Source organism: Salmo trutta, chromosome 33 (assembly GCF_901001165.1).
Source record: "Salmo trutta chromosome 33, fSalTru1.1, whole genome shotgun sequence".
Lineage (NCBI taxonomy): Eukaryota > Metazoa > Chordata > Actinopteri > Salmoniformes > Salmonidae > Salmo > Salmo trutta.
The window spans coordinates 40207542-40227644 of NC_042989.1; the positions used below are offsets into that span (position 1 = coordinate 40207542).

General features: G+C 39.6%; 1 protein-coding gene across 1 annotated transcript in view; it reads left to right on the top strand.

Moving 5' to 3' along the window:
- Window positions 1-20103, top strand: part of actn1 (actinin, alpha 1) — a gene marked incomplete at its 5' end in the record, with an annotated part of 80550 nt that overhangs the window by 41391 nt on the left and 19056 nt on the right. The window contains 3 exons of the mRNA XM_029729328.1: window positions 5194-5272; window positions 5742-5823; window positions 8078-8163. Coding sequence (XP_029585188.1) covers window positions 5194-5272; window positions 5742-5823; window positions 8078-8163 — 247 coding nt within the window. The remainder of the gene's footprint in view (window positions 1-5193; window positions 5273-5741; window positions 5824-8077; window positions 8164-20103) is intronic.

The following is a 20103-nucleotide window of genomic DNA, read 5'->3' on the forward strand; positions in this document are numbered from 1 at the left end:
TTACTGTCAGGGCCCAGGTCTAACAGAATCTGTGCAGAAGATCTAGGTGCTGCTGTAGGCCCTCCTTGGTTGGGGACAGAGGCACCAGATCATCAGCAAACAGTAGACATTTGACTTCAGATTCTAGTAGGGTGTGGCCGGGTGCTGCAGACTGTTCTAGTGCCCTCGCCAATTCGTTGATATTTACAGTACCAGTCAACAGTTTGGACACACTTACTCATTCAGGTGTTTTTCTTTATTTTTACTATTTTCTACGTTGTAGAATAATAGTGAAGACATCACAACTATGAAATAACAAAAATGGAATCATGTAGTAACCAAAAAAGTGTTAATAAACAAATCAAAATATATTTTAGATTTTAGATTCTTCAAAGTATCCAGCCTTTGCCTTGATGACAGCTTTGCACACTTTGCTCAGTACGTTGTTTTCACTGAGGAAATGTACGAGTCTGCTGTTAATGATAATGCAGAGGATGCTGTTTGCTGTTGGTTGCTGTTGACGCATATCCCACGGTAGTTATTGGGGTCAAACTTTGTCTAAAGCTTTGTGGATTGGGTTGATCAGTTCTTGGTTCCACATATTGGGGAAGATGCCAGAGCTGAGGATGATGTTAAAGAGTTTTAGTATAGCCAATTGGAATTTGTGGTCTGTATATTTTATCGAGTAATTGAGTAATTGGAGAATCCAGTGGGTTCTGGTAGTCTTTAATAGTTGATTCTAAGATTTGTAATTGATCATGTATATGTTTTTGCTGTTTGTTCTTTGTTATAGAGACACAAATATTGGAGACGTGGTTTATCCAGACATCTCTGTTCTGGATAGATTATTCTTCGTGTTGTTGTTTGTTTAGTGTTTTCCAATTTTCCCAGAAGTGATTAGAGTCTATGGATTCTTCAATTACATGGAGCTGATTTCTGACGTGCTGTTCCTTCTTTTTTCCGTAGTGTATTTCTGTATTGTTTTAGTGATTCACCATAGTGAAGGCGTAGACTCAGGTTTTCTGGGTCTCTATGTTTTCTGTTGGATAGATTTCTCTATTTCTTTCTTAGGTTTTTGCATTCTTCATCAAACCATTTGTCATTGTTCATTTTCTTAGGTTGTCTGCTTGACATTTTTAGATTTGATAGGGAAGCTGAGAGGTCAAATATACTGTTAAGATTTTGTACTACCAAGTTTACACATTCACTATTACAGTGAAACGTTTTGTCCTGGAAATTGTCTAGAAGGGATTGAATTTGTTGCCTAATTGTTATTTGGTAGATTTCCACACTACTTTCCTTCCATCTATAGCAGTTCCTTTGGCTTTGATGCCTCATGATTGAGTATTGCTCTGTTCAAGTAGAGTGTGATTTTGCTGTGATCTGATAGGGGCGTTAGTGGGCTGACTGTGAACACTCTGAGAGACTCTGGGTTGAGGTCAGTGATAAAGTAGTCTACAGTACTACTGCCAAGAGATGAGCAATCGGTGTTACTACTGTAGGAGTCCCCACGAAGCTTACCATTGACTATGTACAGACCCAGTATCCGACAGAGCTGCAGGAGTTGTAACCCGTTTTTGTTGGTTATGTTGTCATAGTTGTGCCTAGGGGGCATATGGGGGAAGGAATTCTGTCACTGGCATTTAGGTCGCCACAGACTAGTACACGTCCCTGGGCCTGGAAATGATTGATTTCCCCCTCCAGGATGGAGAAGCTGTCATTGTTAAAGTATGGGGATACTAATGGGGGGATGTAGGTAGCACACATGAGGACATTTTTCTATGTTGAGATCATTTCCTTATTAATTTCTATCCAGATGTAAAATGTTCCTGTTTTGATTAATTTAATAGAGTGAGTTATGTCTGCTCTATACTAAATTAGCATACCCCCTGAGTCCCTTCCCTGTTTCAGACCTGGTAGTTTGGTGGATGGGACTACCAGCTCTCTGTAACCTAGAGGGCAACCAGTCTCTTGTAGGATGGCAATGTCTGTATTTCTGATTTATTTGATGAAGTCTTGGTTCCTGCTTTCTCTCTCTCTCTCTCTCTCTCTCTCTCTCTCTCTCTGTCTCTCTCTGTCTCTCTCTCTTTCTCTCTCTCTCCCACTCTCTCTCTTTTTGTCTCTATCTCTCTCTCTCTGTCTCCCCCCCTTCTCTCTCCTGTTTTACTGGCACAGTGGCTGGCTGTGTGTGATCTAATATGCTCCTCAGAGACTGATCAGACCTGACTCTATGGACACCGGCCTGACTCAGAGACTGATCAGACCTGGCTCTATGGACACCGGCCCTGACTCAGAGACTGATCAGACCTGGCTCTATGGACACCGGCTCTGACTCAGAGACTGATCAGACCTGGCTCTATGGACACCGGCTCTGACTCAGAGACTGATCAGACCTGGCTCTATGGACACCGGCTCTGACTCAGAGACTGATCAGACCTGGCTCTATGGACACCGGCTCTGACTCAGAGACTGATCAGACCTGGCTCTATGGACACCGGCTCTGACTCAGAGACTGATCAGACCTGGCTCTATGGACACCGGCCCTGACTCAGAGACTGATCAGACCTGGCTCTATGGACACCGGCCCTGACTCAGAGACTGATCAGACCTGGCTCTATGGACACCGGCTCTGACTCAGAGACTGATCAGACCTGGCTCTATGGACACCGGCTCTGACTCAGAGACTGATCAGACCTGGCTCTATGGACAACCGGCCCTGACTCAGAGACTGATCAGACCTGGCTCTATGGACACCGGCTCTGACTCAGAGACTGATCAGACCTGGCTCTATGGACACCGGCTCTGACTCAGAGACTGATCAGACCTGGCTCTATGGACACCGGCTCTGACTCAGAGACTGATCAGACCTGGCTCTATGGACACCGGCTCTGACTCAGAGACTGATCAGACCTGGCTCTATGGACACCGGCTCTGACTCAGAGACTGATCAGACCTGGCTCTATGGACACCGGCTCTGACTCAGAGACTGATCAGACCTGGCTCTATGGACACCGGCTCTGACTCAGAGACTGATCAGACCTGGCTCAATGGACACCGGCTCTGACTCAGAGACTGATCAGACCTGGCTCTATGGACACCGGCCCTGACTCAGAGACTGATCAGACCTGGCTCTATGGACACCGGCTCTGACTCAGAGACTGATCAGACCTGGCTCTATGGACACCGGCTCTGACTCAGAGACTGATCAGACCTGGCTCTATGGACACCGGCTCTGACTCAGAGACTGATCAGACCTGGCTCTATGGACACCGGCTCTGACTCAGAGACTGATCAGACCTGGCTCTATGGACACCGGCTCTGACTCAGAGACTGATCAGACCTGGCTCTATGGACACCGGCTCTGACTCAGAGACTGATCAGACCTGGCTCTATGGACAACCGGCTCTGACTCAGAGACTGATCAGACCTGGCTCTATGGACACCGGCTCTGACTCAGAGACTGATCAGACCTGGCTCTATGGACACCGGCTCTGACTCAGAGACTGATCAGACCTGGCTCAATGGACACCGGCTCTGACTCAGAGACTGATCAGACCTGGCTCTATGGACACCGGCCCTGACTCAGAGACTGATCAGACCTGGCTCTATGGACACCAGCCCTGACTCAGAGACTGATCAGACCTGGCTCTATGGACACCAGCCCTGACTCAGAGACTGATCAGACCTGGCTCTATGGACACCAGCTCTGACTCAGAGACTGATCAGACCTGGCTCTATGGACACCAGCCCTGACTCTCAGAGGATTAGAGCTGGTTGTGTAATGAGGACAGGATGGATGTAGAGATCATCTTTCACGTCGTCTGGAGTAGATTATCTGACATGGAAATGCTTAGTCTTCTGGAAGGATGGACAGGGAGGGACAGGGAGAGACAGGGAGAGAGACAGGGAAAGAGACAGGGAAAGAGACAGGGAGAGACAGGGAGAGAGACAGGGAGAGAGACAGGGAGAGAGACAGGGAGAGAGACAGGGAAAGAGACAGGGAGAGACGGGGAAAGAGACAGGGAGAGACAGGGAAAGAGACAGGGAAAGAGACAGGGAGAGACGGGGAGAGAGACAGGGAGAGACAGGGAAAGAGACAGGGAAGAGACAGGGAAAGAGACAGGGAGAGACAGAGAGAGAGACAGGGAGAGACAGAGAGAGAGAGAGAGAGAGACAGGGGGAGACAGGGGGAGACAAGGAGAGAGATAGGTAACTTACTTATTATTATTACTATTATTGTTATTACTATTATTGTTATTGCTATTATTATTGTTGTTGTGATGTTGTGATTATCATTCCAAATAGTAGTGGTATGGGTAGTAGGGTGATGGTAATGATAGCAGTGTAGTGATGGTGGTGGTGGTGGTACTAATGTAATGGTGAAGATGACAGTTATTTAGTTATAAGTTAGTTATAGTTTCATTTTCCATGATTAGCTTTTTATATTTATTACATTTCTACTATTGACTGTTTGACTTTTTATTTAATTTTGTATTATTATTTAATACCACTATATATTATTATTTGTTATTCTTTATCATTTTATTACAATGTATACTGTATACATTGTTGCTGTAGCAATATTGATGGGCATGTTTTTCATGCCCATAAAGCAGCTTGAATTTGATAAAAATGTTGCATTTGATAGAGAGACAGGGAGAGAGACAGGGAGAGACAGAGAGAGACAGAGACAGGGAGAGAGACAGGGAGAGAGACAGGGAGAGAGACAGGGAGAGAGACAGGGAGAGACAGAGAGAGACAGAGAGAGAGACAGGGAGAGAGACAGGGAGAGAGACAGGGAGAGACAAAGAGAGAGACAGGGAGAGACAGAGAGAGAGACAGGGAGAGAGAGACAGAGAGAGACAGGGAGAGACAAAGAGAGAGACAAAGAGAGAGACGAAGAGAGAGACAGGGAGAGACAGGGAGAGACAGAGAGAGAGACAGGGAGAGAGAGACAGGGAGAGACAGAGAGAGAGACAGGGAGAGACAGGGAGAGACAGGGAAACAGACAGAGACAGGGAGAGAGAGACAGAGACAGAGAGAGAGAGAGAGAGACAGGTCAACATGATGTTAAATTAAATATAGGTTAGGTATTCCTCAGTGCTGGTCTAGAGCTAAGGACAGGATTGTCATGATTTAGTCTTACTCTTTCTCTCTCTCTCTCTCTGTCTCTCTCTCTCTCTCTCTCTCTCTCTCTCTCTCTCTCTCTCACAGCTGGAAAGATGGGTTGGGATTCTGTGCTCTCATTCACAGACACCGTCCAGAGCTCATTGACTATGGCAAGCTACGCAAGGTGAGAGACTAGTGCCCTGATGATACATTTACACAGAACCATATAGATCAACCCTCTCTCCTCGGGGACCACCTGACCTTTCACCTTATACAGAACCATATAGATCAACCCTCTCTCCTCGGGGACCACCTGACCTTTCACCTTATAGAGAACCATATAGATCAACCCTCTCTCCTCGGGGACCACCTGACCTTTCACCTAACCAGGTGGTCTGATCTCCTCTGTTCTCCTGGAACAGTACTATATCCACACCTAACCAGGTGGTCTGATCTCCTGTTTCTTCTCCTGGAACAGTACTGTAACCACACCTAACCAGGTGGTCTGATCTCCTGTTTCTTCTCCTGGAACAGTACTGTAACCACACCTAACCAGGTGGTCTGATCTCCTCCTGTTTATTCTCCTGGAACAGTACTGTAACCACACCTAACCAGGTGGTCTGATCTCCTCCTGTTTATTCTCTCACCTGTAGGATGACCCCATGACCAACCTGAACACAGCCTTTGACGTGGCAGAGAAGTACCTGGACATTCCCAAGATGTTGGACGCTGAGGGTAAGACCAGGAGGGTTAAGGGTCAAGGAGGAAGTGAAGTCGAGACTGACATGGCCGCGTTCCAGGCCGACTACATTGCAGACACATGGATAGGTGTTTAAGTTTAACACGTCGTATGATATAGCCTTCTGTTATGGCACGTAACCGTTGGTTGATGCAACATCTGCAATGTAGTCGGGTCTGGAGCGCGAACATGTTTCACTCAACTTTTCATGTTTTTTTTTTTGTGGTATCTTGTTTTTAACAAGATATTTTGACCCCCACAGACATTGTCTGGTCCAACCTCTGACTTTTCAGAATGTTGAAAGAAAAGAATGCACCGAGATGAGAGAAGGCTTTGCTCTGATGTCTCTATTCTGAGTTAAATTTTGACCCTATTCCCCACTTTAAACTGGTTAGCTCTGTACCTAAATATAGATATCTTAGAGAGACAGAGACAGAGAGAGAGAGAGAGAGAGACAGAGAGAGAGAGAGAGAGAGAGACAGAGAGACAGAGAGAGAGAGAGAGAGAGACAGAGAGAGAGAGAGAGAGAGAGACAGAGAGACAGAGAGACAGAGAGACAGAGAGAGAGAGAGAGAGAGACAGAGAGAGAGAGACAGAGAGACAGAGAGACAGAGAGACAGAGAGAGAGAGAGAGAGAGAGAGAGAGAGAGAGTGTGTGTGTGTGAGAGTGGGTTTATTGAATTTTCTCTAGATTAGCACGTAATCTGGAGTGACTCAATGTGGAATTTCCTTCCTGGATATTGTTATCCTGTTTTGGTATCCTCAACTTTAATTTGTCAACCTGTCATCATGTGATTGTGGGGTGGAACTGGAGGTCCAGGTTTTTACCATAAAGTTGGATAGAGGGCACACTTTCAACAAAACCAGTTAAGGGAAAAAGAGAAATGGACTACTTTAAAGGTGCAGTTATAAATGTGATTTTCATGCAGTTTTAATGATATTTCTACACTATGAGGTCAGAATAAGTTCAGAGAGTGATGATAATGCCCTTTTTATGTAAGAGCTGTTTGAAAAAAGACCTGGAATTTCAGCCTGTTCAGGTGGGATTGATTTTTTCGTCCCAGATCATAAAAACAATCCCAGCAAGCATGACGCCATTGGCCTCATTTCGATATTTGGTGTAGCTCACAAAAAGCCCAAACCAGCCAAACACCAGCTAGCCCAGCACATCTTAGCCCACAGCAATCCCACATCTGGCATTTGTGCGTAAACCTAATTAAGCTTTAGGGCCCTAACTCCACACACGCCAAATAGACCTACACACCAAACCGCCAAATGCTTTTTTTGTTGTTGGAACGGACAGAAAAAGTTATTGTCGATCCGCAGAGACAAAAAGGACAGTAAGAGAAAAGCCGCAAAATGGAGAGGTGAAAATGAAGAGAAGGGAGGGCCAGAGAAAGAATGTCTGGGAAAGATGAGGTGACGTGGTGAAAGTGGATGACAGCAGGACCGTCTATATTATGATTGTGATGATTGTGAGGCGACAAAATGTCGGAAACGATAAGCGGAAACATCTGAATCCTAAAAATACATGTGAGAAACTTTACGTTCTCTATATATATCTATATCTTTCTGATACAATGTAACTTTCAGCTGATCCAAAAAGGGCTTATTTCAGTCAAAGTGAGGGCTGCCCTCAGGGCCACCTGCATTAGGGCCAATGTGGAGCCGATGAGCATAGGTACATTGGCGCAATGTGGGCAGCCTACGTGGGGACGATATTTTTGCCCGCATCGTGCCAATGTGGACATGTTTGCTGGGATTAAAGCAAAAATGTGGCCTCTATCCAACTCTATGGTCCTAATTTGTCTGTTGTGTTTTCATCCGGCCAGAAGTAGCTGACTGTATGTAGGGAATGGGGTGTGTTTACTGAGACACCCCCACTCTCTACTCCATGTCATTTATCTCTTGTGTTTAAAATATTCATTACCATACCCCTCCCTCCCTCTCTCCTGCCTGCTCCCCTCCTCCATCCCCAACCCCCCTCCCCATCCTCTTCCTCCCTCCCCATCCTCCCCAACCCAACCCCCTCCTCCCTCCCTCCCCAACCCCCTCCCATCCTCTTCCTCCCCTCCCCAATCCCCTCCTCCCCTCCCCAACCTCCTCCTCCCTCCCCAACCCCCTCCCTCCCTCCCCTTCCTCCCCTGCCAAACCCCCTCCTCCCTCCCCAACACCCTCCCCATCCTCTTCCTCCCCTGCCCAACCCCCTCCTCCATCCCCCCATCCTCCTCCTCTCCTCTCTTTCTCCAGACATCGTGGGCACGGCCCGTCCGGATGAGAAGGCCATCATGACCTACGTATCTAGCTTCTACCACGCCTTCTCTGGTGCTCAAAAGGTATTCCAGGATGCAACGCTCCCCCTCCTCCTCACCTCACTCCACCAATCCCCTGGTTGGGTTCCTGTCTTTCGTTCTGTCCGTCCGTCTCATCTAACCCTTCTCTATTTAGTGCACCGCATCGCCTCTCCCCCACAGGGGACACACTCTTACAGACAGTTGCCAATTTATTAGGTACACCACCTGTTAAATGGTTCACTCCTACAGTGGGCAGTTTATTAGGTACACCACCTGTTAAATGGTTCACTCCTACAGTCGGCAGTTTATTAGGTACACCACCTGTTAAATGGTTCACTCCTACAGTCGGCAGTTTATTAGGTACACCACCTGCTAAATGGTTCACTCCTACAGTCGGCAGTTTATTAGGTACACCACCTGTTAAATGGTTCACTCCTACAGTTGGCAGTTTATTAGGTACACCACCTGTTAAATGGTTCTTTCCTACAGTGGACAGTTTATTAGGTACACCACCTGTTAAATGGTTCGCTCCTACAGTCGGCAGTTTATTAGGTACACCACCTGTTAAATGGTTCACTCCTACAGCCGGCAGTTTATTAGGTACACCACCTGTTAAATGGTTCGCTCCCACAACGTGGCTGTGGCTTGCTATATAAAGCAGGCAGACAGGCATCGAGGCATTCAGTTACTGTTCGTTGAACATTCTAATGGGAAAAACGAGTGACCTAAGCAACTTTGAGCGTGGTATGATCGTCGGTGCCAGGATCTCAGAAATGGCCTCCTGGGCTTTTCACACACGACAGTGTTTAGGGTTTACAGAGAACGGTGCAAAAAAAATTCAAAACATCCAGTCAGCGGCAGTCCTGTGGGTGGAAACAGCTCGTTGATGATAGAGGTCGAAGGAGAATGGCAAGAATCGTGCAAGCTAACAGGCGGCCACAAACGGACAAATAACGACGCAGTACAACAGTAGTGTGCAGAATGGCATCTCGGAACGCACAACTCGTCGGTCCTGGTCACGGATTGGCTATTGCAGCAGACGACCACACCGGGTTCCTATCAGCTAAAAACAGGAAGAAGGGGCTCCAGTGGACACGCCATCACCAACACTGGACAACTGAGGAGTGGAAAAACATCACCTAGTCCGACAAATCCCAGTTCCTGGTGCATCATGCTGACGGCTGAGTCAGGATTTGGCGAAAGCATCCAGAGTCCATGGCCCCATCCTGCCCGGTGTCAACATTACAGGCTGGTGGAGGCAACGCTCCTCATCCAACCTGACAGAGCTTGAGAGGATCTGCAGAGAAGAATGGGAGACACTTGGCACACCCAAATACAGGTGTGCCAAGCTTGTAGCGTCATACCCAAGAAGACTCAAGGCTGTAATCACTGCCAAAGGTGCTTCAACAAAGAACTGAGTAAAGGGTCTGAATACTTATGGAAATGTGCTATTTTCGTTTTTTATTTTTTTATTTATGCAAAAATGTTTAAAAACCTGTTTTTGCTTTGTAATTATGGGGTATTGTGTGTAGATTGATTAGGTGGGAAAAAAACAATTTAATCAATTTTAGAATAAGACTAACATAACAAAATGTGGAAAAAATGAAGGGGTCTGAATACTTTCCGAATGAGCTGTATATACAGGTATAATGGAAACAGTAAATGAGGGCTACAATATAGACGGAAAGCAGGTGCTTCCACACAGGTGTGGTTCCTGAGTGAATGAAGCAATTCACATCCCATCATGGTTAGGGGTATACAAATGCTCGGCAGGCTATTATTTTAGCTACCATGGCTATGCCCACATAGGATGAAAATGCCCCCTATCCACAGGGCGCGAGTGGTCCCTGAACGGTTTGATGAGCATGAAAACGATGTAAACCATATGCCGTTCCTGTCTCTCAATCACCAGATCTCAAACCTGTTGAACACTTATGGGAGATTCTGGAGCGGCGCCTGAGACTAACAGAACACCAAATTATGGAATTTCTCATCTAAGAATAATGCTGTATCCCTCCAATAGAGTTCCAGACACTTGTAGAAACTATGGAATAATATTCTCATCTTTATGCCGAAATGTGATTTGAGTGGGTGGTGTTTTTCGTTGGTTCTCAACCCAGATTTTGTGTACATGTGATACCCTTTAGTCTCCACAATGTTAGATGATTGTCTCAGGGTATGACGAATACTTCCTGGTGTGTGGTACATCTAGAAAACAACGTTCAGTTCAGTGTTGTGTTCCATTTCTTCTTCTCTGACAACTGAGAGGGAGTGCAGAGGAGGGCTGCATTTATATAAGGTAGTTTCACTGGAGAGGAGATGAGCAGACTAGAACAAAAGAGCACATTGCAGCACACACACACACATATTGCAGCAGTGAGGCAGGCAGACGGAGAGACCAGCTGTGTTTAAAAGACAGAAAAACGATGATCTGTTTATACTTGGAAGAGAGGATGCAGTGACTGTCTTCCTTTAATATCTCTGTCTTCCTTTATTATCCCTGTCTGCCTTTTTTATCACTGTCTGCCTTTATTATCTCTGTCTTCCTTTATTATCTCTGTCTTCCTTTATTATCCCTGTCTGCCTTTATTATCTCTGTCTTCCTTTATTATCTCTGTCTTCCTTTATTATCTCTGCCTCCCTTTATTATCTCTGTCTTCCTTTATTATCCCTGTCTGCCTTTTTTTATCGCTGTCTTCCTTTATTATCTCTGTCTTCCTTTATTATCACTGTCTTCCTTTATTATCCCTGTCTGCCTTTATTATCTCTGTCTTCCTTTATTATCTCTGTCTTCCTTTATTATCTCTGCCTCCCTTTATTATCTCTGTCTTCCTTTATTATCTCTGTCTTCCTTTATTATGGCATGTAGATAAAGAAGATTAGAAGGGTGTACAGGGGTTGCGTTCCAAATGGCACCCTATTCCCTACTTAGTGCACTTGACCAGAGCCAAATAGACCCTGGTCAAAAGTAGTGCACTATATATATATATAGGGGATATGTTGCCCTTAGGGACTCAGAACACTATAAGCAGCATGTGGTGATTTGAAAGTCATCTTACATCAGATGACTGAATATAACTCTATATAACACTATATAACTCTATATAACACTATATAACTCTATATAACACTATATAACACTATATAACTCTATATAACACTATATAACTCTATATAACTATATATAACACTATATAACTCTATATAACACTATATAACTCTATATAACTATATATAACACTATATAACTCTATATAACACTATATAACTCTATATAACTCTATATAACACTATATAACACTATATAACTATATATAACACTATATAACACTATATAAATCTATATAACTATATATAACACTATATAACTCTATATAACTCTATATAACTCTATATAACACTATATAACACTATATAACTATATATAACTCTATATAACACTATATAACACTATATAACTATATATAACTCTATATAACACTATATAACTCTATATAACTATATATAACACTATATAACACTATATAACTCTATATAACTCTATATAACACTATATAACTCTATATAACTATATATAACACTATATAACTATATAACACTATATAACTATATATAACACTATATAACTATATATAACTCTATATAACTATATATAACTATATATAACTCTATATAACACTATATAACTCTATATAACTATATATAACACTATATAACACTATATAACTATATATAACTCTATATAACTATATATAACTCTATATAACTATATATAACACTATATAACTATATAACACTATATAACTATATATAACACTATATAACTATATAACACTATATAACTATATATAACACTATATAACACAATATAACACTATATAACACTATATAACACTATATAACTATATATAACACTATTTAACACTATATCACATTATATAACTGTATATAACTATATATAACACTATATAACTATATATAACCCTATATAACACTATATAACACTATATAACTCTATATAACACTATATAACACTATATAACTATATATAACACTATATAACTATATATAACACTATATAACTATATATAACACTATATAACTATATATAACCCTATATAACTCTATATAACACTATATAACTATATATAACACTATATAACTATATATAACACTATATAACTATATATAACTATATATAACTATATATAACACTATATAACTATATATAACTCTATATAACTCTATATAACACTATATAACTCTATATAACTATATATAACTCTATATAACTCTATATAACTCTATATAACACTATATAAATCTATATAACTATATATAACTCTATATAACACTATATAACTATATATAACTATATATAACACTATATAACTCTACATAACACTATATAACACTATATAACACTATATAACTATATATAACACTATATAACACTATATCACATTATATAACTGTATATAACTATATATAACACTATATAACTCTATATAACTATATATAACACTATATAACTATATATAACCCTATATAACTCTATATAACACTATATAACACTATATAACACTATATAACTCTATATAACTATATATAACACTATATAACTCTATATAACTATATATAACACTATATAACTCTATATAACTCTATATAACACTATATAACTCTATATAACTCTATATAACACTATATAACACTATATAACTCTATATAACACTATATAACACTATATAACTATATATAACTCTATATAACACTATATAACTCTACATAACACTATATAACACTATATAACACTATATAACTATATATAACACTATATAACACTATATAACACTAAATCACATTATATAACTGTATATAACTATATATAACACTATATAACTCTATATAACTATATATAACACTATATAACTATATATAACCCTATATAACTCTATATAACACTATATAACACTATATAACACTATATAACTCTATATAACTATATATAACACTATATAACTCTATATAACTATATATAACACTATATAACTCTATATAACTCTATATAACACTATATAACACTATATAACTCTATATAACACTATATAACACTATATAACTCTATATAACTATATATAACTCTATATAACTATATATAACTCTATATAACACTATATAACTATATATAACTCTATATAACTCTATATAACACTATATAACACTATATAACACTATATAACTATACAACACTATATAACTATATAACACTATATAACTCTATATAACTCTATATAACACTATATAACTCTATATAACTATATATAACTATATATAACACTATATAACTATATATAACACTATATAACACTATATAACTATATATAACTATATATAACACTATATAACTCTATATAACTCTATATAACTCTATATAACTCTATATAACACTATATAACACTATATAACACTATATAACTCTATATAACTATATATAACACTATATAACTCTATATAACACTATATAACACTATATCACATTATATAACTGTATATAACTATATATAACACTATATAACTCTATATAACTATATATAACACTATATAACTATATATAACACTATATAACACTATATAACACTATATAACACTATATAACTCTATATAACAGTATATAACTCTATATAACACTATATAACACTATATAACTATATATAACACTATATAACTCTATATAACACTATATAACACTATATAACTATATATAACACTATATAACACTATATAACACTATATAACTCTATATAACACTATATAACACTATATAACCCTATATAACTATATATAACACTATATAACACTATATAACACTATATAACTCTATTTAACACTATATAACTATATATAACACTATATAACTCTATATAACACTATATAACACTATATAACTATATATAACACTATATAACACTATATAACACTATATTACTCTATATAACACTATATAACTCTATATAACTATATATAACTCTATATAACTCTATATAACTCTATATAACTCTATATAACACTATATAACACTATATAACACTATATAACACTATATAACTCTATATAACACAATATAACACTATATAACACTATATAACTCTATATAACACTATATAACTCTATATAACTAATAATATTAACACTATATAACTATATAACACTATATAACACTATATAACTCTATATAACTCTATATAACACTATATAACTCTATATAACTCTATATAACACTATATCACTATATAACACTATATAACACTATATAACTCTATATAACACTATATAACACTATATAACACTATATAACACTATATAACACTATATAACTCTATATAACACTATATAACACTATATAACTCTATATAACACTATATAACACTATATAACTCTATATAACACTATATAACTCTATATAACACTATATAACACTATATAACACTATATAACTCTATATAACACTATATAACACTATATAACTCTATATAACTCTATATAACTATATATAAGTCTATATAACACTATATAACACTATATCACATTAAATAACTCTATATAACACTATATAACACTATATAACTCTATATAACTCTATATAACACTATATAACTATATATAACTCTATATAACTCTATATAACACTATATAACTCAATATAACACTATATAACTATATATAACTCTATATAACACTATATAACTCTATATAACACTATATAACACTATATAACTCTATATAACACTCTATATAACACTATATAACTCTATATAACTCTATATAACACTATATAACACTATATAACACTATATAACTATATATAACACTATATAACACTATATAACTCTATATAACACTATATAACACTATATAACACTATATAACTATATATAACTCTATATAACACTATATAACTCTATATAACTATATATAACTATATATAACTCGATATAACACTATATAACACTATATAACTCTATATAACTATATATAACTATATATAACTCTATATAACACTATATCAAATCAAATCAAATTTATTTATATAGCCCTTCGTACATCAGCTGAAATCTCAAAGTGCTGTACAGAAACCCAGCCTAAAACCCCAAACAGCAAGCAATGCATGTGAAAGAAGCACGGTGGCTGGGAAAAACTCCCTAGGAAAAACTCCTGAGAAATATATAACTATATATAACTCTATATAACACTATATAACTCTATATAACTATATATAACTCTATATAACACTATATAACACTATATAACTATATATAACTCTATATAACACTATATAACTATATATAACTCTATATAACACTATATAACACTATATAACACTATATAACACTATATAACTCTATATAACTATATATGACACTATATAACTATATATAACTCTATATAACACTATATAACTATATATAACTATATATAACACTATATAACACTATATAACACTATATAACTCTATATAACTCTATATAACTATATATAACACTATATAACTATATATAACACTATATAACTCTATATAACTATATATAACACTATATAACACTATAAAGTTACGCCCCCCCCCGATCATCCCCTCGACAAAATAAATAATCCCCCGGCTGAATCTAGTTGATGAATATCTGCACTATGGTCATCGTGAGTTATTGTGACCACAGGAGTTGGCAGGCTGCACAAACAGATCTGGGACCAGGCTATGTTGCCTCTGCTCTTGGGGCGGGAGAGGAGCTAGCTAGCTGAGCTGAACATCCTGCCTACCTGGCCGGCCTTTTAAGGCAGCTCCTTCGCTGCTCCCTCTCTCCCTGGGCCTCGGACAAACGCACGTACGCACTCACACACACGCATATGTCACGAGACACACACACACACATATGCTCACGCACGCACACTGAACACACACACACACAGGCACACGCACACACACTGAACACACACTGAACACAAACACACACACAGACACACACATGCCTTAGAGCATATCTTCCACCCAGCCAAGCCAAGTTTCCCCCCATGATCCTAACAAAGGAGGCCGGAGCCTTCTCTCGCTCTCTTTCTCGCTCTCTCTCTCGCTCTCTCTCTCTCGCTCTCTGTCTCTCGCTCTCTCTCTGTTCGTGCTCTCTCTCTCTCTCTCTCTCTCTCACACTCCCTCTCTTTGTGTCGCTCTCTCACTCCCTCTCCCCTTCTCTCACTCTCTGTATCTCTCTCGCCCTCTCTCTCTCTTTCCCTTCTCTCTCTCTCTCTCTCTCTCTCCAACTCTCTCTCTCTCTCTGTCTCTCTCACTCTCTCTCTCTCTCCCCCCTCTTTGTCATTCCCTCTCTCTCTTTCCTCGTCTCTCTCTCTCCCTCTCTTTCTGTCTCTCTTTCTCTCTCTCTGTCTCTGTAAAGGATGTCACTGTGTGACTAATGGTAGGGGAGGGAGATGCCGGGTAGGACCTTGCTTTCTATGGCCACATTCATCCCCCTGTTTTATTTCTTCTCTTAGAGGCATTATTTTAGTCCTATAGGTCGATTAGAGGCATTATTTTAGTCCTATAGGTCGATTAGAGCCATTATTTTAGTCCTATAGGTCGATTAGAGGCATTATTTTAGTCCTATAGGTCAATTAGAGGCATTATTTTAGTCCTATAGGTCGATTAGAGGCATTATTTTAGTCCTATAGGTCGATTAGAGGCATTATTTTAGTCCTATAGGTCGATTAGAGGCATTATTTTAGTCCTATAGGTCGATTAGAGGCATTATTTTAGTCCTACAGGTAGATTAGAGGCATTATTTTAGTCCTATAGGTCGATTAGAGACATTATTTAGAGACCATTCTATTAAAGACAGTGGTGCAGGGAGGAAGTTGTCCTAGGACAGTGGTGAAGGGAGGAAGTTGTCCTAGGACAGTGATGCAGGGAGGAAGTTGCCCTAGGACGGTGATGCAGGGAGGAAGTTGTCCTAGGACGGTGGTGCAGGGAGGAAGTTGTCCTAGGACGGTGGTGCAGGGAGGAAGTTACCCTAGGACGGTGGTGCAGGGAGGAAGTTGCCCTAGGACGGTGATGCAGGGAGGAAGTTGTCCTAGGACAGTGGTGCAGGGAGGAAGTTGTCCTAGGACAGTGGTGCAGGGAGGAAGTTGTCCTAGGACGGTGGTGCAGGGAGGAAGTTGTCCTAGGACGGTGGTGCAGGGAGGAAGTTGCCCTAGGACAGTGGTGAAGGGAGGAAGTTGTCCTAGGACGGTGGTGCAGGGAGGAAGTTGTCCTTAGACAGTGGTGCAGGGAGGAAGTTGTCCTTAGACAGTGGTGCAGGGAGGAAGTTGCCCTAGGACAGTGGTGCAGGGAGGAAGTTGTCCTTAGACAGTGGTGCAGGGAGGAAGTTGCCCTAGGACAGTGGTGCAGGGAGGAAGTTGTCCTTAGACAGTGGTGCAGGGAGGAAGTTGTCCTTAGACAGTGGTGCAGGGAGGAAGTTGCCCTAGGACGGTGGTGCAGGGAGGAAGTTGCCCTAGGACAGTGGTGCAGGGAAGAAGTTGCCCTAGGACGGTGGTGCAGGGAGGAAGTTGCCCTAGGACAGTGGTTCCCAAACTGTGGGGCGCGATGGGTTGGCAGGTTTAAAAAAAAATATATTTTTTAAATAACTTGGTCCGGCTTAGGGCTGTTTTGGTGACCGTATTACCGCCACACCGGCGGTTACCAGTCATGAAGGCAGTCAAATTCCACATGACTGTTTAGTCACGGTAACTAGGCTTCTCCAAGCTCTGATGCTGCTGATGGTCATTAGTAGCCTAGTAAACTAGCTAACTGCCTGGTACTCAGCACTCTATTGTCCCTCTAATCACTCTGACATCAATACAAATGTAATCTAATAATTTAATCAAACACTTCAAGAGAGCCGATGAGCTCATGTTGCTCAACATTTCTATCTGCTATGCAATTGTGTGAGAAAACAGAGTGATGGCCTCTATTAAAAAGAGGAGGTTCCCATCAGCTTTCTGTAGGCTTGGCCTTCTATATTTATTTCTCAACTTTCTTAATATTAAACACATTGCTTATCTTTACAACAGGAGTATAGCCTACATTTTAAGCTAAATCTGATCTGTTGCATCAGCCACATTGTCTAAAAAAGTTTTTTTTTTTTTTATGCGAGTGGTTGTATTAATTTGGGATCTATCGCATCCCACAACTGTCCCAGACTATTTATTTCTCACACGGAATAGGTCAACTTTTGTACTATGGGGGATAGTAGATTGACATAGGCTTTTGCTGTTTGTTAGGTCTACACATCTTGATGGCTGACGAAAAATAAATGTGGACAGCTTTTCCAATATCTTCAAAATGCAGCTCGGAATTTGATAAGGACGCGCGCAGCTGCGTCCCCGATGTGTCTGTCTTCACTTGTAGCCTGTGAGAAAGACCCGATCACGTGACGGAGAGCCGTGTTAGTGAGAGACGCTTCTTAAATTCACACAGGACACCGGATAAGACAGGAGAAATACTCCAGATATAACAGACTGACCCTAGCCCCCCGACACATAAACTACTGCAGCATAAATACTGGAGGCTGAGACAGGAGTATAAAATGTATTTCATTGCAAGAAGATTACCTTTAAAACTGCAAAATTGTCTTTCCACCTCATGACAAAATGTGTAGAATTGCAGAAAATAAGTTTTAAAACTGCAAAATGTTCTCTCCGCCAACAAGAGATGTGTGAACAGTTTGTGTCATGAACTGCTCAAGTATCTATAGAAATAGACCTGGCAGGGTGCCGGATGTTCCCCAATGCTGGAAGGGGGGGGGGGGGGGGGGGGGGGGGGGCGAGTGAAAACGTTTGGGAACCCTTGCCCTAGGACACACACACACACACACATCTGTGACCTTGGCTGGGCCTAACCCCTGACCCCTAACCCCTGGGTACAGTATCTCTCTGGGGTCCACCCTGCTAGAATTATATTTACTACAACAGATTTTCACCATGGGTTGAAGTGGCTTCGTCCATTCTAGTAATTCTATTTCTATTGTAATACTCAGTATATCTAGGATAGCTATGTGTACCTCGCTAGCCCACTCATCTATTGCACTAACTCCGATAAAGAGATACAGACATATAGGTAGAACGATAGAGAGAGGGAGCGAGATCTAGATAGATGATAGCTAGAGAGATATAGTTAGATATCTAGATAGACAGGTAGGTATCTAGAGAGAGATAGTTAGATATCTAGATAGACAGGTAGGTATCTAGAAAGATGATAGTTAGATATCTAGATAGACAGGTAGGTATCTAGAGAGAGAGAGAGAAAGAGAGATATTATTTTGGAACTTCTGTGAGTCTAATGTTTACTGTTCATTTTTATTGTTTATTTCACTTTTGTATATTATCTACCTCACTTTGCTTTGGCAATGTTAACATATGTTTCCCATGCCAATAAAGCCCCTTGAATTGAATTGAATTGATATCTAGATAGTTAGGTATCTAGAGAGAAAGAGAGAGATCTCTAGATAGGTAGGTATCTACAGAGAGATAGTTAGATATCTAGAGAGATATAGATAGGTTTAGAAATCTAGATAGACAGGTATCTAGAGAGATATAGATAGACAGATATCTAGAGAGATATAGATAGACAGATATCTAGAGAGATATAGATAGACAGGTATCTAGAGAGATATAGATAGACAGATATCTAGATAGACAGATATCTAGAGAGATATAGATAGGATTAGATATCTAGATAGACAGATATCTAGACAGATATAGATAGGTTTAGATATCTAGATAGACAGGTATCTAGAGAGATAAAGATAGGTTTAGATATCTAGATAGACAGATATCTAGAGAGATATAGATAGACAGATATATAGAGAGATATAGATAGACAGATATCTAGAGAGATATAGATAGGTTTAGAAATCTAGATAGACAGGTGTCTAGAGAGATATAGATAGGTTTAGATATCTA